Genomic DNA, 25,512 nt, shown 5'->3' with positions numbered 1-25,512 from the left:
CTCTGCCTCATCTGAGGCTCGGGTACGTAGTGATCCTCCGTGGACCTGTCCTCCTCTGCAACGTGGTGGTTTGCAAGTTTAAGAGGCTTAGCAGCTCGCCTGCACTCTCGTTGGAAGTGTCCCATTGTTCCACAGCCCTTGCAAACGTATCCTTTGAATCGGCATGAATGAAAACAATGACCACCCCCGCAGCGCCAACAAGGTGTTAATGGCCTTGCATTCATCACCCTTGATGGTGGACTCAGACATCTGCGGATGTCTAGCTGCAGGTGTGTGAGACCTGCCCTGTATGTTACCATTCGAAAACAACATTACTTTCTTCACGGTACTTGTAGCAGCACTTGTGTGCTGAGAGATTTGCTTAGTATGGTCGCTGGTGACAATGAACGCCTAGGCTATCGCTATGGCCTTACTCAAGGTTGGGGTCTCCAGTCAAAACTTGCGAAGTATGGTTTCGTGGCCAATGCCAAGTATTACAAAGTCTCTGAGCATGTGCTCCAAATTCGCAATGTCCTGCAAGGCGTCTCAGCTCGACGACATAACTCGCCACTTCCTGGCCTTCAGACCTTTTGTCGGTGTAGAAGCGGTACCTCGCCATCAGAACGCTTTCCTTCGGGTTCAAATGCTCTCGGACCAGTGTGCACAAATCGTCGTACGCTTTCTCCGTGGGTTTCGCTGGAGTGAGCAGATTCTTCATGAGGCCACACGTTGGTGCCCCACAGACGGTGAGGAGGATCGCTCTATGTTTGACAGCGCTCTCTTCCCCATCTAGCTCGTTGGCCACGAAGTATTGATCGAGTCGCTCCACAAAAGTTTCCCAATCATCTCCCTCCAAAAATTTCTCCAGGATGCCCACTGTTCTCTGCATCTTTGGGTTCGCTATCTGTATCTCATCACCAGTTGTTGTGTATGGAGAAAGAGTCAGACTGAACACGGAGAGCTCAAAGTAAAGTGTGACCTTAGTCTTTTATTGCAGGTCTCCAGATTGCCTCTCCAACCTGTGAAGCCTCCTTAAATACCTGTGCTCCCAGGGGATTATGCGATCCCTTGGGATTCCGGGGAACTAGCCCTCTGGTGGCTGTACAGAATAAATACAAGTCCACATATATAACACCTCCCTCATCTCTTTTTTCAGTACATTGATGACCATCAGAGCAGTTTCCTGTTCTCGGCCTGAACTAGAAAATTTCATTCACTTTGCATCCAATTTCCACCCTTCCCTCACCTCCACATGGTCCACTGTCGACTCTTCCCTTCCTCGACTTCTCCGTCTCTATTTCTGGGGATAATCTATTGACTAACATTCACTATAAGCCCACTGACTCCCACAGCTACCTGGACTACACTTCCTCCCACCCCGCATTCTGGAAGGACTCCATTCCATTCTCCCAGTTTCTCAGTCTCTGCAGCATCGGCTCCAACATCACCTTTTGCACAACTGCCTCTGATATAGCTTTCTTTTTCCTCAACTGAGGATTCCACTCCATCGTGTCCGTTCTATTTCCTGCATTTCTGCTCTCACCCCTTCCCCTCCCTCCCAGAACCACGACAGGGTTCCCCTTGTCCTCACCTTTCATCCCATCAGCCTCCACGTTCAACGGATCATCCTCCGCCATTTCCGCCACCTCCAGCGTGATCCCCTCACCTCCCAGCATTCCGAAGAATTGCTCCGTCCGCGACACCCTGGTCCACTCCGCAATCACCCCCCATCACCATCCCCCTCCCACGGCACCTTCCCGTGCAAGCGCAGGAGATGCAACACCTGTCCTTTTATCTCCTCCCGTCCCACTGTCCAGGGCCCCAAACACTCCTTCCAGGTGAAGCAGCGATTTCCATGTACTTCTTTCAATTTAGTATGCTGTATTCACTACTCATAATGTGGTCTCCTCTACAATAGGCAGACCAAACGCAAATTGGGTAACCACTTTACAGAACACCTTCGTTCAGTCCATACACATGACCCCGAGCTTCCGGTCATCCGTCACTAATTCTCCACTCCACTCTGACCTCTCCATCCTTGGCCTCCTACACCGTTCACAATGAAGCTCAACACAAGCTCGAGGAACAGCACCTAATCATCTTTCGTTTAGGCACTTTACAGCTTTCTGGACTCAACATCGAATTCAACAACTTCAGACCATAACCTCTACCCATATTTATTCCCCCTTTTCTTTTTAAAATGAAACGAACACACCTCCACCCCTTCTTTTTTTTAAATCTTTCCCATGGCAGCTGGTGATCATTCTGCCATTCACACCCCATCTAGACTCATCTTTTGTTTCCGAACTTGTGACATTACCATCTCATTTTTGCCCATCATCCCTTTTCTCTCTTAAATCACTCCCGTCTTCCACCCTGTCACAGAACTACCCTTTTGTTCTTTCCTTCCCTCCCCTTTCAACGCTCCAGCACTTCAAGAAATCGGTTACATCTCGAACTTTTCCAGTTCTGACGAAGAGTCACAGACCCGAAACGTTAACTTGGTTTCTCTCCACAGATGCTGCCTGACCTGCTGAGAATTTCAGCATTTTCTGTTTTTATTATACAAGAGAAAAACTGCTCTTGATCAACTACTTGTTTTTGTTTTTAAATTATGAGAATGCATTGAACACTCCCTCGATCCTAAACGAACCCTGCATATCAGGAGCCTATCTGCATAGCTTTGGGTTATACACTTTGTTCAATTAGATGAAAATCATCAGAGACATTTCACTCTTAAGTTATCACGCCCACTGTCAATTTGGCAAGACAGAACACGTGCATGTGACTGGCACAGGTTACTAATTTACAAATGCTTGTAAAATAAAATTGTACCTTCAACCCAAGAACAATCGCTGCATAAAAACAGATCCTTTATCTGTTAATTACCTGCAGTAATGAGCTAATTATAAAAAATAGTTTTAAGCACTTTGGTGCTGAATAGTTTTGAGCACTCTAACCTTGAACAAGAAACCCGCAGGGTCCAATTTAAAACTTTGTTTGTAATTATCAAAGCAAAACTGTGATTGCTAATGTCATACAAGTTTGTTTTCAAGCATTGGCATTTTATCATATAGACTCTTAGATAAATAATAGTTATGTAATTCCAATGAATACTTAGGTGAGGTAATCAGTCTCTCAATGTTATCAGTCTTCCGGTAACAGTAGTATCTGATAATAGAACAATAAAATACTTGCATTTATACAGCACCCTTCACAACCTCAGGACGTCCCAAAGTGCTTTACAGCCAATTAAGTATTTTTCAAGTATAGTCACTGTTGCATGGTAGGAAACGCGGCAGCCAATTTGCACACAGCAAGTTCCCACAAATAGCAATGTGATGATGACCAGAGAATCTGTTTTAGTTATATTGATGGAGGGATAAATATTGAAGGGTGGCGGTGGGGGGGGGAAAGGGGCGCGAGTGTAGGAAAAGAACACAAGAAAAAAAACTCTCAGCCTATTACATTTTAGGATACAAGGTAGAATAATTATTTTGCAATGTTAAGAGTGCTGGTTTACATATTCATGCACTGTCCAGAGCGTGGTAGAACATTTGCTTAAGCGTACGCTTTGTCAACTATGACATAGCAATCTCAGCTATGCAGTCAGAGGGAATTCATAACTAGAGGCCAGTTACTTCTCTACAGGTTTGGGAGTAACATTCATAAGGCAAGTCACCTCAATATATACTCAAAAGACAAGCAGCTACCTCAACTAACACAGACAGAATCCCAGGAGCAAGTGGAATTGCTCTCATAGGCAACAGTACATTGGGCCAATCAGAGACCCAATAGGGAACAAATTCTCTCAAATAATTGTGACCCACATATGAAGATACTAAGCCAAAGATATCCATATTTAAAAATATATTTCTTATACTGAAATCTTCCAGCATTCATTTTTATTCTTCCAAAATTGAGAATTTCAGTACAGAAGGCCCATGTGGCCATTTTTTTTTAAAAAAGGAAAACAAACAGAATAATCTCAACAGAAATAGGAGGATTTTAACAGCATATGAAGACCCGGAATTTGTGGTAGTAATAACAGCAAAGCTCTCAGCGCTTGTTATTATGCTGTGAAATGGACAGAAACTTCTGGTATCTGCATATGCATGGTTAAACGTGGAAATCCAGAAGTTGCTGTCAATGATATCCTGCTCCTTCACAGGGTACACTGTTGCGGTTTTTGCAGACGGAATCATTAGAAATCACTGATTTGTTGTGAACGTCAATTATTTACACACTTCCCGATGTAAAAACCAATGAAAGTGTTAAGCCTTGTTCAATCAGGCGTAACTCAGTTTTTAATGACATACTGAGTCATAACTACTGCTGAACCTGAAAAACTAATTTTATAAAGTGTGGAATCTCATTCCATCAGAACATTTAAAAATTGCAGATTTTTAAAATGTTTAAGTTTTTGTTCTGATATTTACATTTTTCCCTTAACCCCCATGTGTGTGTCCCAATCTTTATTTGACTTTCTGTACAATGATTTAAATATGATTAGTATTCCCTGCTTTTTACTTCCTGCTTTGCTGTGTGAGAATGCTTCAATCTGATTGGCTGATCAGCCTGCCTGCTGCAGATCCCCTGTAGGTTCCAAACGAAACGGGTCAGAAAAGAGAAAATCTACACTCGAGCCCAATAAATCTTTATGGGTAGCTTTTTGAGGTCAGCGGTGAGAGCCGTCCCTTCGCTTCTGACCATAAAATCCAGGCTGTTACCCCTCATCATACTACCTGCTTCAAGGAGTATCATAAACTAATTTTTTGGTATCACATTGCTTCACGTCACTGCTATAGGGCTCCCAGTATTAGAATCATCTCAATTTGGCTTCCACTAAAAGCAGTGCAGGAACACCAACATAACATCTGTTGTGTGTAGGACTTGATTTGCTCAAACAAGATCTAATGATTCGTGGATTTTTCTGTTTGGTTCCTCTGTTGGTGGTATGAAGGTGCCGCATCAACTTTTTAAAACTTGCATGGTAACAAAATTCCCAAGACATTCCATTAAGATCAAATCTTGCTTAAAAATTAAATTCAGTGCTAGTTGATATCTTTTCCATTACAAATCCTAATCAATGTTTTATCAAATCTAACCTTTAAACATCCTAAACGTACACACAAACTAATTTTTCAGAATTGGGATGCAACTCTTTCTTCTAATGAACTGTTATTCCAAATTGAAGAGTGTAACAGATTCATGTTCAACAGTTCACTGAGAATAGGAGAGTAACACGCATTTGCCAATAAAATTGACTGATGTAAATATTCAGTATTACTAAACACTATATGCCATTATTTGTTACATTTTAAAAGGACTGCTAATAATTCAATTTTTTTTTTAAGTAAAAAAAAAAATGAACTTAACCTCATCATAATCAAAATGCTTTTGAGAGTCATTTTGTCCAACATCCAGTTTTGGATGAACCACTATTTCCTCCAGTTATATATTGGAAGATGGACGCAACAGCTGCCAACAAAGTCGAAGTATTGCGCATGCGCAGTTTGTGTTTTTTTGGTTGTTATCTAACTGAAAAGAAAATATTGTTGCCATTACAAAGAAATCACTTCCAGAGAGAAAAGAGGTCAAGGGGTCATGAAGAGATTGCTACTGTTGAACAAAGCTGCATCAGGAAAAAAGAAAAGCTGCGCCAGCAAAATACAGTAAATGTCCATTTTTATTAATTTTCTTCTCCTTTTCCTGCACACGGAGCTTGCACACTGCGCAAATAAATCTCCACAATCCTCCCCTGTTGCACTAATACTTAAATGTATTATACATTATTAAAACAACCCACAGCTCCATAGATTGAGACATGCGATATGATATTATACATTCATACTTAAACCACCACAGATTTTAGTCAGAACGCTTCTGCGCAGCTTCTGGTTCGTTGGCAGCTGTCACTTTGTTGGAAGATTGACACCATTGTCTTCAGCCTCCACCAGAGTGCCTATCCTTTCCACCGATTCCATACTCCTCCCTGGCCATGGTTTCAGGTCGAACCAGAATGATTGCAGTCTGGGCCCCGCACTGAGCTTCTGATCACAGACCCTCTCCATTACACCTTAATCCAGCTGCTGCTGAGACCCTCGCCCATGCCTCTATTATCTCCAGAGTCAAACATGCCACTATTCTCCTAACTGTCCTCCTCTCCCCTCCCTAAATTCCTGCTCACAGAAACATACGAAAAATGACAGACAGGTAAAGACCATCTGGTCCATCAAGCCTGTCCCACACAATTGCAATACCTTGTGTATCACAACATATACACTCCACCCCACCCGAAACCATGTGATCTCCTGGGAGAGGCAAAAAAAAAGATTTAAAAAACCCAGGCCAATTTGGGAGAAAAAAATCTGGGATATTCCTCTCCAAGCCATCTAGGTGGTCAAAACTAGTCCAGGAGATCACTCTGGCCATTAAATTCCCTGCAGTACCTACCTTCTGTAACAGTTAATCTCCACCGCAGCCAGAAACAAATCCAGCTTTTGCTTGAAGGAATTCAGTGAGTCTGCATCCACAACATGAAGGGGCAGCTTGTTCCAGAGGTCTACTATTCTGTGAAAAGAACCAACTTCCTGACATCTAACCTCATATACAACTTAAATGAGTGCCCCCTGATCCTGCTTAACCTATTCAATTGAAATAAACGGTCAGTTGGAACACTGTTTATTCCCTTCATTATCTTCTAAACCTCAATCATATCCCCCATAAGTCTACACTGCGCTAAGGTAAAAGAGTCCCAACTGTTCTAATCTATCTTGATAACTAAGATGCTTTCGGCTTGAAATTAATCTAGTGGCCCTCTTCTGCATCCTTTCCAGAGCCTCAATATCACCCACCATGTGAGACCACCAAAACTGGACACAGTATTCCAAGTGCAGCCTGACTAAGGTCTTGTACACGGACAAAACAGTACACCTCATCTTATACTCAATTGTCCTATGGATAAACCCCAATATCATATGTGCTCTAACTATTGCTGCACGGCATTGCTCATGTACCTTTTAAGGATGTATGCACTAGAATGCCCAAATCTTTTTCTAACTCCACCATCTTTAATAACATTCATACACCCTCCAGGGAAAGGTGAGCATTTGCCCTGCCCGCATGCATAACACTAAACTTATCTAAGTTATACATCAGTTTCCAATCATAAACCCAGCCTTCCAAAACATTAAAGATCTGCCTGAATCAGACGAGCCTCTTCTACAGTTCTAGAACTCGCACAGATCTTGGTATCATTTGTAAATTGTGCCGCCAACCCCTGAATCCAGATCATTAATAAAAAGTGTAAAAAGCAATGGTTCCAACACTGATCCGTGTGACACCACTGGTGACCGCTCTCCAAACAGATCCAAATCCATCTACAACTACTCTTTGCGTGCATCCTGCCAGCCAGTTCTGTATCCAGCTCAATATATTTCCACTAATACCAGAGGTTCCAATCTTATAGAGAAGCCTCTTGTGCGGTACCTTGTCAAAAGCTTTTTGGAGATCTAAGTAGACAATGTCTACTGGGCTTCCCTCATCCACCAACTTTGTAACTTCTTCAAAAAGTACAATTAGATTTGAGAGACATGACCTCTTTGTTTTATGAAGCCATGTTGGGGGTCCTCAATATGTTCCTTCCTATCCAAGCATCTCTTATGATTCTTTCAAGCATCTTGCCTGTTACAGGTTAAACTGAAGGGCCTATAGTTACCTGGGTTTGACTTGTCACTTTTTAAAAAAAATAGGGACTACATTAGCCTCCGTCCAAGCTCATGCAAAACTGTTTCACTACCCAAGTCCCACTCACCCTTGACGTACACAAGAAACTCGCCCTTGCCTTTAAATCTCTTCATGGTCTCACCCACCCCTAACTCTGTAGCCTCTTACAGCCCTGCAACTCGTTGAATCCTACTTTCCTGTAACTGTGGCCTCTTGTGCATCCACCCCAACCTCACCCCTTAGCCCTACTTTTGGTGGTTGTGCTATCAGCCGCCTAGAATTCCATCTCGAATGCCCTGCACCCCCCTTGCATTCTTCAATAAACTTCTAGGCTTTTGGTCAGCCCCAATATCTCCTTTTTTAGCTAGGCATCCATTTGTTTTTTATAAAAACATTGTGTTTCTGGTTTTATTTCTATATTAGCGGCGCTGAATAAATGTAAGCTGTTGCTCTTATAACAGCATTCGAGCAAATGTAAAAATGTAATCAAGTATTGTGCTTTAATCTTAATGACTGGTATATTACACAGAAATATTTTTCTGGGACCTGAAATTGATGATGTCCCACTGCCACCCGTTTCTTGACGGTATTCGGGTGGCCCTTCATTGTTTTTACAGCCCGCTGCCGCGGAGATTCTCCAGCACAAATTTCATGGTAATGTAGCGGGCGGCAGCGGGAGCAGGGAATATCGGATGTTGGTGCAGGCCATTAGACTTGGCAAAAATCGGAGGCCAAGTTCTGCGCATGCGCGATTTTTCTTTTATGTCGATGTCGTTTTTGACGTGATTGGGGGTTGCCCGCACATGCGCGGAACAGCTTGGGAGGGACAGCGACTTCGAAAGACAGAAGACAGAAGAGAGGGAGAGGGAGAGGGAGAAACAGAAAGTACCAAAGACAAAGGACAAAGCAGGAAATGTCAGTTTATAGATAGATAGGTGGGAAGAGTGTGGAAAAAAAAAATAACTGAGCAAGATTTATTAACGATCTTAAATAAAATCATGAGTGAGAAGACCACCCTGAAAAAAGTCAAAGATGGGCAGAGGCTGAGGGCACCATGGGTTACGAACAAGGAACTGGACGCACTGTTTCTGCGGTGGAGGCAAGGTATCGGGGCTTTATCATGGAAAGCCACCCCTGGTCTAGTACCAGCAGATCTGGAAGGAAACTGAGGAGGCCTTGCCCACAGTGGGGACAATCGTAAGGGATGAAGACATTTTTGAAAGTTTTCCCAAGTTTTAAGTGTATTGAATGTTTCACAATTTTATATAAATCTTTTTATTGAATTTGACCACTCTTGTACTTTTAGAAAATGAAGGGCAACAGTCATGTGGGTTCCATACAGTGGGCAGACAAAGCTGGTGTCGGGGGAGGGCGCTGCTGCCATGGCACACTACTACCATCCGCTTAAGATCGGCCAAGATATTAGGCAAGACCTTACTTAGGACGGTATTTAGGGCGAGCATTAAATGGATCTTAGTGATCAAATCTGCATTTTTGGGCCTTCGCGATGGACGGGCAGCATGGACTACCGCCGGCAGTAAATATCTGATAAATTTCCCACCAGCGGGAATGTGGGCGGTAAGTAGGCAGTGATTGATTTTTTTGATCAAATTCGCATTTTTGGGCGGTAAGTGGGCAGTAATATGATGAATTTCAGGCCCCTGGTCTTCAAGAGATTTTGAACAGGTAGCACTGGAAAACACAAAATAATACATCTTTGGTCTCACTATACTTTAATTTTTTTAATTAAATCATGATTTTTCGCCATACCAGCGTGCACTGTTCCTGATCATCAGATTCCACAATGGCCTCCAAAAGCAACTGATAGCATTGAACGTGCCACTGTTTCTGTTCTCTCTCTCTCTCATCAAAATGCTAGTTTTCAGAATGCAAAATACAAAATTAAGTTTTTAAAACAGCTCGGATACACAGAGAAGTTACATGGCTTTAATTTAGCATCATGATAACACTCTTACTTTAATTATTTGGCAGGTTAAGAAGTGAATAGTTATCCTGTTATGCAAAACAAATCTAGGTAGTTCAGTTAGATAGACTAAAACATTCATTTCATGATGAACTGTTTTTTCTTAATTAAGATGTGTATACAGACACAGCTGGAAACTCAAGTCATCATCTGAAACGAGAAGCTACTGTTAAAAAAAAATTCATGCCCCTGATCTTGCAGATAAGAACATAAGAATTAGGAACAGGAGTAGGCCATCTAGCCGCTCGAGCCTGCTCCGCCATTCAACAAGATCATGGCTGATCTGGCCGTGGACTCAGCTCCACTTACCCGCCCACTCCCCGTAGCCCTTAATTCCCTTATTGGTTAAAAATCTATCGATCTGTGATTTGAATATATTCAATGAGCTAGCCTCAACTGCTTCCTTGGGCAGATAATTCCACAGATTCACAACCCTCTGGGAGAAGAAATTCCTTCTCAACTCGGTTTTAAATTGGCTCCCCCGTATTTTGAGGCTGTGCCCCCTAGTTCTAGTCTCCCCGACTAGTGGAAACAACCTCTCTGCCTCCATCTTGTCTATCGCTTTCATTATTTTAAATGTTTCTATAAGATCACCCCTCATCCTTCTGAACTCCAACGAGTAAAGACCCAGTCTACTCAATCTATCATAAGGTAACCCCCTCATCTCGGGAATCAGCCTAGTGAATCATCTCTGTACCCCCTCCAAAGCTAGTATATCCTTCCTTAAGTAAGGTGACCAAAATTGCACGCAGTACTCCAGGTGCGGCCTCACCAATACCCTATACAGTTGCAGAAGGACCTCCCTGCTTTTGTACTCCATCCCTCTCACAATGAAGACCAACATTCCATTCACCTTCCTGATTACCTGCTGCACCTGCAAACTAACTTTTTGGGATTCATGTACAAGGACCCCCAGGTCCCTCTGCACTGCAGCATGTTGTAATTTCTCCCCATTCAAATAATATTCCCTTTTACTGTTTTTTTTCCTCCAAGGTGGATGACGTCACACTTTCCGAAATTGTATTCCATCTGCCAAACCTTAGCCCATTCGCTTAACCTATCTAAATCTCTTTGCAACCTCTCTGTGTCCTCTACACAACCCGCTTTCCCAGTAATCTTTGTGTCATCTGCAAATTTTGTTACACTACACTCTGTCCCCTCTTCCAGGTCATCTATGTATATTGTAAACAGTTGTGGTCCCAGCACCGATCCCTGTGGCACACCACTAACCACCGATTTCCAACCCGAAAAGGACTCATTTATCCCGACTCTCTGCTTTCTGTTAGCCAGCCAATTCTCGATCCATGCTAATACATTTCCTCTGACTCCGTGTACCTTTATCTTCTGCAGTAACCTTTTGTGTGGCACCTTATCGAATGCCTTTTGAAAATCTAAATACACCACATCCATCGGTACACCTCTATCCACCATGCTCGTTATATCCTCAAAGAATTCCAGTAAATTAGTTAATCATGATTTCCCCTTCATGAATCCATGCTGCGTCTGCTTGATTGCACTATTCCTATCTAGATGTACCGCTATTTCTTCCTTAAATGATAGTTAATGATAAAATGTGATTTTAAGTTATGAACATTTCAGCCACATTCATGTACTTAAATCATATTTATCACCAGATTGGATAGTGAATTTAAAAATCAGCAGCAACTATGTTGAAATCAAGTCAGGGTTCCAGAGAAACCTAGCAAATAGGTTGGTGATCTGGAGACTGCAGGTGCTATCAGAATCTATAGCATTTGCATGACTTTTGTGAATACTCATTTGAGGCACATGAAGCTCTGTATTTGAATCCCATTTATTATTTACGATACTTTTTCTGACTAACTTTTTAAGGATATGCGTTTATAAAATTTAATTCTGAGCTAACATTAGATTAATATAAATATCTGCTCGTCACAACGGTGCTGTGCAATACCGAAATTTTTAAAAATCGAGAATTCCCGACAATGTGATCTTAAACAAGTCTTACAGTTAAACTTAGCTGGACATGCACTATAAATATGGAGTGCACATTTCGTGAAAGTAATCAGAATTCAGCATTAAGTGATACTGGTTGAAAAACTGGTTGAAAAACTGAAGTTATGGATAATTCTGTTAAAGTAGAAATTTTACACTGAGTGAAGGCTGCAAGAAAAGATCAGACGTAAAAGTACAAATAAAATTGATCTAATCATTTGCTGATCATGTAAAATGAGTTGGCATGTGGAAGAGAGTCTTTTTAATCCTTTTAACTGTAAAATCAACCAGTACATCACAACTACTCAAAGATGTAGACAAAATGTTATTGATTTCTTCCAACTTCAGACAGTTCTTAAAATTAAGATACAGAGCAGTTGTGAATAAGGGCTAGAAAGGATAGGCACAGAGGGTAATTTTTCCCTTCACAGCCTGGGTGGTAATCTGACAAAACAGACAGCTCCCCAATTGTAGAATCAGCTTGATTTTCATCCCATTGTGGAATGAAAAGCAGGTGGATTCTACAACGCGTAGATGAAGGTGAAGGTGAAAATTACTCTCTATGGGCTAGAAATTCAGTTTTTGGCGATATTGTTTTTGTTCCGTTAGTTTACGGAAAAAATACCACTGAAAACTTTACCATTTTTTTAAGGGGGTAAAATTGGCAAAAATTGCACCAGACAGTAAAAATCGACATTGCACGAGGATTCACGGTCGAAACAAAAAAAAAATTTAAATCAGAAAACATTCACTATAGACTTAACTAATGAATTGCTGAAAAAGAATTAAAAAAATAAAAACTTCAACTTACCTTTTTAGTAGGTCTTCTTCATACCTATCGCTGTTTGAGACTTCAACGCAGGCTTTTTTCAGGCATTTTTTTTTCACCTCAAGTATGGGTTCGCCGAAGGGCCAATTTTAAGCGGTGCGATTTTTTTCTGGCGTTGCATGTGGTCGATCAGCTTTTCGGCAATATTGCAAAACCGCCATTCGGTAACTTTGGCCAATTTAGGTGAATACCTATTACCGGCAAAAAAAACAAAATATCGCCGAAAAAATGTGCGCAAGGCTGGCCAATTTCTCCCCCATAGAGTTTAAGTTATACCAAAGCGCAGTCTACTTTCATCAAATTTTCAAGGTTACCCGTCGCAGACATTATTCTGAAGAGGAGACCCTAACCAAAATGTGTTCCCTTTCACACCATCAACTATAATAACAGGAGAAACCATTATACTTTATTTGTTGAGGCTAGACCGCGACAATAAAAAGGCTTCAATTTTCAGCCTGCTGAAATCTGTGATTTTATCACCAAACCTAGATTTTTATATATATAATATATATATAAAAATATAAAAACAGGGACAATGCCTGAAAATACTCCATACCAATCAAATCTGAGTAGCTGTACCTGTCCAAATATACTATTTGTCTGGTGCAACTCAGCAGGTTTTTTTTAAACGTTTAAGAGATTTACTTAATTTATGAGACTACCATTTGGTCTTAAAAGATGGAGTGAAAACCACTAGTACTAATTTCTTGATCAGTACTGTACAAAAACATTCTCCCAATCTAGATATCCTCATACAAAATCAAAAATTCCACTTTTGTAATGGATGTGGGACATTTGAATCATTCCTTTGTTCTACAACAGCTCTCTATGGAAATGCATCGGGACCTAGGAAATAAACTGAAATGCTCCAGTGCATTTTTCTGCTGTTAGATATCTATTTACAACTCTAATTGAGGTCAGCTTGTCACAGAAACCCCAAATTCCACAGTATTAAAACGTCAAATGACTTGCAAAACATTTACACGCGACAACTCAATAATTCAATTTTTAACAATACAATTGTAGATCAGATTAAGGTCAGTCCACACTGCTTTAATATTTTAAGTAAGGTACATAAAATATACTAGGTGGAACAGAGTTAAATATTGAAATAAAATTAAGTTAAAGAATAAATATAGAAATTTAGTTTGAGAGTCAGTCAGTGTTGTGTGCAAAGCAGATATTTGAAACGTTAATTGAGCATATTCTTGTGACTGCCACAAATTATGCATGGCTCGGCTGTATAAATGCATGATTGCAGTTCCCTTCCGGATTTTATATTTGCATATATAATCTGATCTGTCCTGTTAAACAAACTACACATAAATGCAGCATTTAATGTTACACAACAGCTTTCTGGAGGTGTTGGTGAGTGTTATGCAGTATATGAATAGAGACAGTTGAGAAATATAATTTCATTCTGGCTTTCTGAAACTAGAAGCTCAAACTTGAGCGATTTTTGATCAGCAGAATCCCGAGATTCAGTCACCATCTGGAAGACAACCCAATCCAAATTAAGTTTTTTTTTTAATTTTAATTAAAATTTCGATAAGGTGCCACACAAAAACGGTTACTGCAGAAGATAAAGGTACGTGCAGTCAGAGGAAATGTATTAGCATGGATCGAGAATTGGCTGGCTAACAGAAAGCAGAGAGTTGGGATAAATGGGTCCTTTTTGGGTTGGAAATCGGTGGTTAGTGGTGTGCCACAGAGATCGGTACTGTGACCACAACTGTTTACAATATACATAGATGACCTGGAAGAGGGGACAGAGTGTAATGTAACAAAATTTGCAGATGACACAAAGATTAGTGGGAAAGCAGGTTGTGTAGAGGACACAGAGAGGCTGCAAAGAGATTTAGATAGGTTAAGTGAATGAGCTAAGGTTTGGCAGATGGAATACAATATGTCGGAAAATGTGAGGTCATCCACCTTGGGAAAAAAAAAAACAGTAAAAGGGAATATTATTTGAATGGGGAGAAACTACAACATGCTGCAGTGCAGAGGGACCTGGGGGTCCTGGTGCATGAAACTCTTTTTGGAGTTCACCTGCAAAAACATAAAACATTAAACCGTGCCACCCGACCTGGGTGACACACCAGACATTTACAAGGCCCTTTTTTCCTTTTTTCGTTTTTTTTTTTGTGTTTTTCATTTTTTTTTTGGTTTTTTTTTGGGCGCTAAAATCACATTTTTCCAGTGCCCCCTATAAAAGGGAAGGGGACACTAAAAGCACCGGCAATTAAAACAAATTAAACTTTAAAACATGAATCCCAAAAAGTTAGTTTGCAGTTGCAGCAGGTAATCAGGAAGGCGAATGGAATGTTGGCCTTCATTGCGAGAGGGATGGAGTACAAAAGCAGGGAGGTCCTGCTGCAACTGTATAGGGTATTGGTAAGGCCGCACCTGGAGTACTGCGTGCAGTTTTGGTCACCTTACTTAAGGAAGGATATACTAGCTTTGGAAGGGGTACAGAGACGATTCACTAGGCTGATTCCTGAGATGATGATAGATTGAGTAGACTGGGTCTTTACTCGTTGGAGTTCAGAAGGATGAGGGGTGATCTTATAGAAACATTTAAAATAATGAAAGCGATAGACAAGATAGAGGCAGAGAGGTTGTTTCCACTGGTCGGGGAGACTAGAACTAGGGGGCACAGCCTCAAAATACAGGGGAGCCAATTTAAAACCGAGTTGAGAAGGAATTTCTTCTCCCAGAGGGTTGTGAATCTGTGGAATTCTCTGCCCAAGGAAGCAGTTGAGGCTAGCTCATTGAATATATTCAAATCACAGATAGATAGATTTTTAACCAATAAGGGAATTAAGGGTTATGGGGAGCGGGCGGGTAAGTGGAGCTGAGTCCACGGCCAGATCAGCCGTGATCTTGTTGGGTGGCGGAGCAGGCTCGAGGGGCTAGATGGCCTACTCCTGTTCCTAATTCTTATGTTCTTATGAATGTTGGAGAAGTCCAGAACCAGGGTTCACAGTCTAAGGATAAGGGGTAAGCCATTTAGGACCGAGATGAGGAGAAACTTCTTCACCCAGAGAGTGGTGAACCTGTGGAATTCTCTACCACAGAAAGTTGTTGAGGCCATTTCACTAAATATATTCAAAAAGGAGTTAGATGTAGTCCTTACTACCAGGGGGATCAAGGGGTATGGCGAGAAAGCAGGAATGGGTACTGAAGTTGTATGTTCAGCCATGAACTCATTGAATGGCAGTGCAGGCTCGAAGGGCCGAATGGCTTACTCCTGCACCTATTTTCTATGTTTCTATAAGTGTCCTTTTTGCCTGTCCCGTATACGTTCCCAAGCGTGAATTGTCTATTTTAATGTGAATCATTGAACAGTTTCAAACAATTAGATTTCTAGCTATAATATGACACGTTATTTGGACATACACACACGCATTAAGGCGTTGTTCATTTCAGTAGTTATACTGGTCAGCTACGATATTGCTCGTTTCAGAATTGTCCCAAAGAGCGAGCGTGTGCACCCGAAAGATTAGGCAGGCGAGCGAGACAGGTTGGTCCTCACCAACTGTCTCACTTTTAAGACTTGCCTAAACATAAATCACAAAAGTCTTATTGACAAACCGATATATACATATCACACAAAAATAAAACATTTTTCAAGTATGGCCAAACTTCCCGACAGAGGCACACGAAGAATCGGGTGGCATTTCTCAGTCTTAGCATTGAACTCAAATAACCGTCCAGAACCTGAACATTGGGGACAGCGGCGATTCCGCTCCTCCTGTCACAACTTGAAGACATCCACAACTTGCATTTATTTCTCGCCTTTAACGTAGTGAAACGTCCCAAGGCGCTTCACAGAAGTATTATGAGATTTTAAAAAATTGACACGGGGCGGGGGGGGAACGACAAAGGGAAAGCTACTCGCTGCAGAAACCGATCCAATCGCTGAAACTCGAAAGTTATTGTTCAAAAATAAAAGGATGCTGGCGCTGTACACTCGTATCGATCAGGAACTGAAAGCCGCCCATTGGGAAACAGAAAGGACTGATAACTCCCTGCCTCTCTCGTCACAGGTTACATTACGGAATGGCTCCCCTCCCGTGCCCGAAGCTCAGTCAGAACTCCCAACCGCAGGCCTAGCGACACTCACTCCGCCCGCCCGCAAACTTTTACACCGACTCTGTCATCACTGCACAGCCGGCCACAAATCACAGTTTGAGCGGCCAACCCGTGCCGTCCTCCCCAATCCCGGACACCCCAAACCCACCACCCCCATACCTGCTGCTGAATCTTCCCGTCCTCGGTCACAATCCAGTGCGTGGTGGCCAAAGCGGTCCTTAAAGCGGTGAACAGGACAGCCAGCAGGAAGCGGCAGCGGCAGCGGCAGCAGCCACCGTGTTTCTCCTCGTTACGCACCGCCATATTTAATCACAGTCTCCCCCCACCCCCAAACTAACCTCCCTCACAACGGACCGGAGGCGCGTCGCCCGACACCGGAAATACCGCCATCATTGTGCAGGGCACAAAGGAAAATGGACGCGCCGCCACAGGCGGCCATCATTGTGCGGGGCAAAAAAGAAACCATGTCGTACGGCAACGGTCGGCCATCATTGTGCGGGATTTTAAAAATCGGTCACTCGGGATATGCGGCTCAATGACAATCGGATTAATCGCCGACCTTCCATTTAAACAAAAGATACTGGAACAAGTGCAGAAATAAGATCTCGAAATTGAGAGGATGTCATTAGATTGAGCGGGTTGGGGCCTTTTTCCTCCTCTGTAAAACTAAAGACCTGACACACACAGATCTTGAAAAGTGAGCGGGATGTGATGGGTTTGCCAACCCTCTCGGTTTGTCCCGGAATTGACGATAGATCTCCCGGGCGCTGCTGCTGCTGGCAACCCGAGAGGAAAGTACTTTGGGGCCCACACAGCCTCGTGGCCGGTACAAGATATTAAGGGGAACAGATAGGGCAGATAAGAGAGAAACTATTTCCGCTGGGTAGTGAGTCCAGGACTATGGGGCGTAGTCTAAAAATTAGAGCCAGACCATTGAGGAGTGAAATTAGGAAACACTTCTACACACAAAGGATGGCAGAAGTTTGGAACTCTGTCCTGCAAACGGAAATTGATGCCACATCAATTCTTAATTTTAAATCGGAGATTGGTAGCTTTCTGTTAATCAAACGTATTAAGGGATATGGGCCAAAGGCCAAAGTTAGGTTGCAGATCAGCCATGATCTCACTGAATGACGGAGCAGGCGCGAGGGGCTGAATGGCCTACTCCTACTCCTATTCCTATGTTCCCTATGTATCAGTTACAGTCTTGCACCCATCCACCGCATACACCAATGGTTTTATTACCATATGTTGGCTCTGCCTCAACAAATGCTACAAAAAGCAATTCCTTTGGCAAGTCCTGGATTGCACGTCGTTTCTTTTATTATCCTGCTACAATGTTAGGGCTGGTGCTGCCAGCACTAGATGCAGCATCAGAAGCAGTCCCTCGAAATCGAGGAAGACTTGCTTCCACTCTAAAAGTGAGTTCTCAGGTGACTGAAAAGTCCAATATGGGAATCACAGGTGGAACAGACAGTCGTTGGAAGAAAGGGTGTATGGTGAGTCTGGTTTGCCACAAGCTCCTTCCGTTGCCTGCGCTGGGTTTTCTGCATGCTTTCGGCGACGAGACTCGAGGTGCTCAGCGCCGTCCCGGATGTTCTTCCTCTACTTAGGGCGGTATTTGACCAGGAACTCTGACCTGCAAACGGAAATTGATGCCAGATCAATTGTTAATTTTAAATCAGAGATTGATAGTCCCTCGCGGTTAACAGTGGCAAAGGCTTTTGTAAGGATCAGAATAGCCACATTCCCAAAGAATATTTAAGTTAGATTTGTGAGGTGAACTCAACAATTTCTTCCTTCTCACTGTCCGCCCACCCCATTTTTATATTCAAAAAATCCCAAGTTTTCTTACTTAGGGATGGCTTCACAATGAAATTGTTGAATTGCACACATTTTTGTGTGCAATATAGTACAGGAAATAGTAAGCAGTAACACAAGGTTATGCTTTTAAACTAAAAAAAGGATGCATAGCTAATGGATTTTTAGTGTTATTTTATCATCTCAGTATTATTTTCTGTAAGGCTGAGACTCAGCAGAAATCATTAATACTGGGAACATTCGATATCTTCAGCACTTTGAGATAGCTCTTTAAAATAGCTATCAGGTTCAGTTAACCAGCCCACCTTCTATTGATAGAAAAAAAAAGAGAAATGCATTTGAAATGATAGCTGTTTTTTGTTTGCAATTAAATATAATAGCTGGCTAATATTATTGACCCATGGGGCAAGGAGAGAAGGGGAGGGTGGTCTCATGATCAGATGCCCAGTGATCAGGTGTCACTTGATAAAGCCTCCAGGAATATGGCAATCCTCTAGGTAGGGTGGATGTGGTGAAAATGTTTCCACATGAGGGTGGTTCCAAAACAAGGAGCCATAAATATAAAAAAAGCCACCAACAGACTTAAGAATTTAGGAGGAATTTATTTACATAGAGAGTGGTTACAATGTGGAACTCACTGCCAGATAGCATTGATGTATTTAAGACTTGTACATATGAGGGATATGTGGCAGATGGGGAATTAGAGGGGAAGGCAGCTTGTGGAGTATAAACACTGGTAGAGACCTGTTGGGTCAAATGATCTGATTCTGTTATAAATTGTATGTAATTGTCAATATAAAGTAAGTCCCTAGGGGTGTGAAGAGATGATGAACAAAGAAGACAGGAAAGGGGCGGGGGTGGAAAGAGCATAAGAAAACATGGAATGAGAAAAGGCCATTCCTTTTAGGGTTGGTACTTGCCTAAAACCAGTGAGATCTAGAAGAGTAGAATTTCATCTTCATTGCTTGGGCAGTAATCTAGCCAATTTTCATTCCATTGAAATATTCAACCCAACAACAAAAACAACTTGCATATAGCATCTTTAATGTAAGAACATAAAGATTCAAGGTACTCCAGAGAGTCATAAGGAAAAATAGATGCCAAACAAGGAGATATTAGGAGCAGTAACCAAAAACTTGGTCAAAGAAATAGGTTTTAAGTAAGGCCTTAGAGGAGGATAGGGAGGTGGAGATACACAGACAAGTACCAAGTATGGAAATCGCAAAACGCGATCTTGCACCCAAGGCTGGAACACGGTAAAAGCAGGCGTAAGGGCTGCTTTTACCAACATAAGAGTTTTAAAAGATAGAAAAATTAAATGTCATCACTAATTTTTATATTAAAAACCCTGTTCATTGAGGCAAGTTTATTTTTAACCCTATTAAAACATATTTAAAAAAAATCAAAAATTATATTTTTTCTAAAACATTTAATACAAGTTCAATTAATTTTAAATTAGGTCTTTTTAAAATTTATGTATTGTGTTTGTGTTTTGGGGGTATTCCCATTCGTAGTAATGGGAGCTCCACACAAACGGAACTCAGCATTACTATCAATGAGAATACTCCACGTTCATTGGTTGTCCAGCCCAGGTGAGCCCAGTGACGCGCCTACACTGATGGGATACGTGGGCCTCTGCATTGGGCTGTGCTTCCAGGACCACCAGGTACTTTCGTCATTTATTTTGCAGTCAGAGGCATCCGCCCACCGGAAGCCTCCGACTGCAATTTCTGGGCCATTATTTATCGCTTGAATTTCTTTTCTATTTTGTCCAATACCCAAGATGAATTTCTGTAAAAATGGCAATTGTAACATATAAATATTTATTAAAAGTTGCACAAAACAGGAGAACATATCTCACCTTTATCATAGATACAAGAACATAAATTATCCATTCAGCTCATTGAAGCAGCTGCAGAATTTTCTTTTAAGCTATGGTCAATCTACCTTTTTAATCTCAATTTCCAGCCTTTTCGCCATATTCCTTAATATCCTTACAACAACAACAACAACAACTTGTATTTGTCGCACCTTTAACATAGTCAAATGTTCCAAGGTGCTTCACAGGAGTATTGTAAGACAAAACATTTGACACCGAGCTAGACAAGAAGAAATTAGGGCAGATGACCAAAAGCTTGGCCAAAGAGGTCGGTTTTAAGGAGCATCTCAAAGGAGGAAAGAGAGGTGGAGAGGTTCAGGCAGGGAATTCCAGAACTTAGGGCCAAGGCAACAGAAGGCACGGTTGAGCGATTATAATCAGGGATGCTCAAGAGGGCAGAATTAGAGGAGCGCAGATATCTCAGGGAGTTGTGGGTCTAGAGGAGATTACAGAGATAGGGTGGGGCAAGGCCATGGAAGGATTTGAAACAAGCATGAGAATTTTGAAATCGAGGTGTTGCATAACTGCAAACCAGCGAGCACAGGGGACTTGGTGAGTTCGAACATTGGCAGCCGAGTTTTGGATTACCTCTAGTTTACGTAGGATAAAATGTGCAATGTAACTATTTGTACTGCACTTTGTTTTAAACAGAGAGTCATTTGTCCACCCCCCGCCCTGCCCGTACTGAGAGAGGGGCGGGGGGGGGGAAGAGAGAGGCTGGGAAAGGGGGGGGGAAGAGCGAGAGGCTGGGGGAGAGGGGGGGGGGAAGAGAGGCTGGGGGAGAGGGAGGGGAGAGAGGCAGGGGGAGGCGGGGAAGAGAGGGGGGGGGGGAAGAGAGGCTGGGGAGGGGAGCCGGCGGAGAGAGAGGCTGGGGGGGGGGGTGCAGGTGGAGAGGGCGGGGAGAGAAAGGCTGGGGGCAGGGAGAGAGAGGGGCTGGGGGCAGGGAGAGGGGTGAGTGGGAGGCTGGCGGGGGGGAGGGGGAGTGAGGGGGGGCACGAGAGAAAGAGACTGGGGGGGTAGGGGGGAGAGAGAGGCTCGGGCGGGAGGGGGGAGAGAGAGGCTCGGGCGGGAGGGGGGAGAGAGAGGCTCGGGCGGAAGGGGGAATAGAGAGGCTCGGGCGGGAGGGGGAAGAGAGACTGGGGGGGGGAAGAGGCTTTAGGGGAAGAGAGAGGGGCTGTGGGGGGGGGAGAAAGAGAGGCTGGGGGTGAGAGAGAGAGGCTGGCGGGGGGGGGGGAAAGAGACACAGAGGCTGGGGGGGGAACAGAGGCTGGGGGTGTGGGGAGAGAGAGTCTGGGGGGTGGGGGAGCGAGAGAGGCTGGGGCGAGAAGAGAGAGGCTGGGAGGGTGGTGGAGAGTGAGGGGCTGGGGAGGAGGGAAGAGCGGCGGGGCGGGGGGGGGAAGAGAGAGAGGCTGGATGGGGCAGGGGAGAGAGAAAGAGGCTGAGGGGGGAGGGAAGGGAGAGGCTCGGGGGGAGGGGAGAGGCTCGGGGGGGGGAAGGGAGAGGCTGGGGGGGGAGGGGATGAGAGAGAGTTTGCAGGGGGGGGGAAGAGAGGGGGGTGGTGCGGAGGAAGAGAGGCTGGGGAGGAACGAGAGAGAGAGGCTGGGGGTGAGAGGAGAGGGAGGTGGGGTGTGGGCGGGTGGAAGGAAGGCTGGCGGGGGAGAGGAAGACTGGTCGGGTGGTTAGAGGGAGGCTCGGGTGAGAGGGAGCTGGGGGGGGGGGAGAGAGGGAGGCTGGGTAGGCAAAGGGAGTGGGAGGCTGGCGGGGGGAGGGGGAGTGAGGGACGAGGGAGAGGGGGGATAGAGAGGCTGGGGGGGGGGAGAGAGGGGCTGGGGGCGGAGGTAAGAGAGAGAGTCTGGGGGGGTAAGAGAGACAGGGGAGGTGGGGGGAGAGAGACAGAGTCTGGGGGGGTAAGAGACAGGGGAGGTGGGGGGAGAGAGACAGAGGCTGCGGGGGGGGGGGGGGTAAGAGAGCCAGAGGCTGGGGGGGGGGGGGGAGGTAAGAGAGACAAAGGCTGGGGAGGGGAGAAGGCAGAGAGAGAGGCTTGAGGGGCAAGTGGAGAGGGAGGCTGAGGGGGAGAGGGAGAGCGGCTGGTAGGGGGGCGAGAGAGAGAGGCTGAGATGGGGGGCAAGAGATGTGTTGGGGGCGGGGGGAGAGTGATGTGCTGGGGGGGGGGGGCAAGTGGGAAAGTGAGAGACTGGGAGGTGAGGGAGAGAGAGAGGCTGGGAGGTGGGGGAGAGAGAGAGGCTGGGAGGGGGAGAGAGAGGCTGGAGGGGGAAGAGTGAGGCTGGGGGGAGGGGAAGAGAGGCTGGGGGGGAAAGAGAGAGGCTGGGGGGGGAAGAGAGAGGCTGGGGGGGGGAAAGAGAGAGGCTGGGGGGGGAAAGAGAGAGACTGGGGGGGGGAAGAGAGAAGCTGGGGGGGGGGAAGAGAGAGGCTGGGGGGAGGGGAAGAGAGGCTGGGGGGGAAAGAGAGAGGCTGGGGGGGGAAGAGAGAGGCTGGGGGGGGAAAGAGAGAGGCTGGGGGGGGAAAGAGAGAGACTGGGGGGGGGAAGAGAGAGGCTGGGGGGGGGAAGAGAGGCTGGGGGGGTGGTTGGAGAGAGCCTCGGGAGGGGAAGAGAGGCTGGGGGAGGAAGAGAGAGTCGGGCGGGGGGGGAAAGAGAGAGGCTGGGGGGGGAAGAGAGAGGCTGGGGTGGGGGGGAAGAGAGAGGCTGGGGGGAGGGAAGAGAGAGCGCGGCGGGAGAAGGAATAGAGGCTGGGTGGGTGGGGGGGAGAGAAGGAAAAGAGGCTGTGGGAGTTAAGAGAGAGGCTGGATGGGGAGGGGAAAGAGAGGCTGGATGGGGGGGAGAGAGAGAGGCTGGATGGGGGGGAGAGAAAGAGGCGGGGTGGGGGGAGAGAGAGAAAGGCTGGGGAGAGAGGCTGGGGAGGAGGAGATGGAGAGGGGGAGGCTGAGTGGGGAGAGGGAGGCTGGTGGGGTGGCTAGAGGGAGAGAGGTAGGCTGGGCGGGAGGGGGAGAGGTAGGGAGGGTGGGGGATAGAGAGGCTGGGGGGGAGGCGGGATAGAGAGGTTGCGGGGGCGGGGGAAAGAGAGGCTGACGGGTGTGGGGGGAAAGAGAGAGAGGCTAATGGGGAAGGGGGGTTGAAGAGAGAGAGGCTGACGAAGGGGGGGTGGGTGGAAGAGAGGCTGGGGGCGGGGGATGGGGGAAAGAGAGAGGCTGGGAGTGTCATGTATATCACACTACTGTATATAACTGTATCTTACCTTGCTATACATGACTGTAACTAGATATGACCTGTAACCACAAGCATACTTAACCATCAGGGGTGCACTTGCAGGAGACACTGCATACCTGTTCCACACAGGTATATAAAGGCAGGTCTCAGGCAAGTGTGGCACTTGAAAGCTGTGAAATAAAGGTGCAGGACCAGAGTGGCCTCGTTTAAGTCTGTACTGCAGGGTCAGGACTTTACAATGGCGACGAGTTACGGGATCACAGAATCCACAGGATGGCTACCAACGGCTCAGATGAGAAATACAATGCTGGAGACAATTGGGAAGACTTTATAGAAAGGCTCCAGCAAAGCTTTGTAACCAAAGACTGGTTGGGCGACGATAAGGCAGACAAGAGAAGAGCCCATCTCTTGACCAGCTGTTGCTCGAAAACATACACCTTAATGAAGGACCTGCTGGCACCCGAGAAACCAGCAAGCAAGTCGTTTGAGGAGTTGAGCACACTGGTGAGAGACTACCTGAAGCCAGTGAGCAGCCTACACATGGCCAGACACAGGTTCTACAACTACAGACGCTGTGTGGGCCAGAGCATACCCGACTTTGTGGCGGAACTTCGGAGGCTGGCTCGTTTATGTGAGTTCTCCGATGAACTAAGGAGAGAAGTACTGAGAGACTTTTTTATTGAAGGAATAGGCCATGCAGGCTTATTCCGAAAGCTTATAGAGACCAAGAACTTGACCCTAGAGGCAGCAGCACTGGTCGCACAGATATTCTTGGCAGGAGAAGAAGAAACGAGGTTGATCTATACTGCAGGTATGACAACTAACGAAACATCGGAACAAGGGGTTCACAGCGTGAAACGAGCCGCTACCCCCACACACAGACAAAGGCAGGAGAGCAGGCCTTCAACAGCAGGCAGTGGCGCCAGAAGCCATCAAGGGCCACATGAACGGCCGTTCACACCTCATCAACCCACAATGCGAGCAATCAACTACAGACTGAGAGAAGCTCAAGAGAGATCAGCCAGACGCAGCTCATCCTTCGGAAACAATGGAAGCGGTCTGTGCTGGAGATGTGGGGGAAGGCACTCAACAAGGGGGTGTCAATTTCAGCATGCTGTTTGCAGAAACTGCAACTATACAGGGCATCTGGCTCGCATGTGCAGAAAAACAGCAGCTCGGCTGGTATACGAATCGAAAGGATCGGAAAGCGGACCAGAAGATGATAGGGACAGTGCCCGGGACGCCGGGGTACAGTGGGTCAATACGATCAATTACAATTAGACGCCTCCAATGAGGGTCCTACTCAACGGGATACCCGTCAACATGGAACTGGACACGGAAGCTAGTCAATCTCTCATGAGCGTCCAACAATTTGAACAGCTGTGGCCGCACAAAAGCAACAGACCAAAACTCACAAGGATCGACACCAAACTAAGGACCGAGACCAAAGAAATTGTCCCAGTCCTTGGCAGCGCCATGCTCTCAGTCACACACAAAGGGACGGTGAACTGACTTCCCATGTGGATTGTCCCCGGAGATCTCCCAGCACTGTTGGGGAGAAGCTGGCTGGCAAAACTAAACTGGAAATGGGATGATGTTCACGCCATGTCGTCAGAGGAACGGACCTCCTGCTCAACAGTTCTAAGTCGTTTTGAACATCTCTTTCAGCCAGGTGTGGGCACCTTCAAAGGGGCTAGAGTCAAAATCTACATCACACAGGATGCCAGACCGGTCCATCACAAGACTAGAGCTGTGCCTTATGTGATGAGGGAAAAGATTGAACACGAACTGGACCGGCTTCTACGGGAAGGCATTATCTCACCCATGGAATTTAGCGGCTGGGCAAGTCCCATCGTCCCAGTCATGAAGCCTGATGGATCCGTACGAATCTGTGGGGATTACAAGTCTACCATAAACAGAGTCTCCCTACAGGACCAATACCCACTGCCCAGAGCGGAGGCCCTATTTGCCACATTGGCTGGAGGAGAACTTTTCTC

At 45.2% G+C, this 25,512-nt stretch overlaps 1 protein-coding gene across 3 annotated transcripts in view; it reads right to left on the bottom strand.

The window, feature by feature from the left end:
• The window catches only part of ttc17 (tetratricopeptide repeat domain 17), a 178,764-nt gene extending 161,858 nt beyond the window's left edge, over positions 1 to 16,906 (bottom strand). Inside the window, exons 1-2 of one of the 3 annotated variants that reach the window (XM_070899666.1) lie at positions 16,749 to 16,906; positions 9,478 to 9,582 (exon numbers count right to left, since the gene is read on the bottom strand). In XM_070899666.1, coding sequence (XP_070755767.1) covers positions 9,478 to 9,582; positions 16,749 to 16,892 — 249 coding nt within the window. In that variant the 5' untranslated portion in view covers positions 16,893 to 16,906. The remainder of the gene's footprint in view (positions 1 to 9,477; positions 9,583 to 16,748) is intronic. The other 2 variants (XM_070899667.1, XM_070899668.1) reach the window with 2 other exon arrangements.
• Between the last annotated feature and the right edge of the window lie 8,606 nt (positions 16,907 to 25,512).

Source organism: Pristiophorus japonicus, chromosome 14 (assembly GCF_044704955.1).
Source record: "Pristiophorus japonicus isolate sPriJap1 chromosome 14, sPriJap1.hap1, whole genome shotgun sequence".
NCBI lineage: Eukaryota > Metazoa > Chordata > Chondrichthyes > Pristiophoridae > Pristiophorus > Pristiophorus japonicus.
The sequence above is the reverse complement of the archived record's forward strand: the minus strand, read 5'-3'. Positions and strand labels throughout refer to the sequence as shown.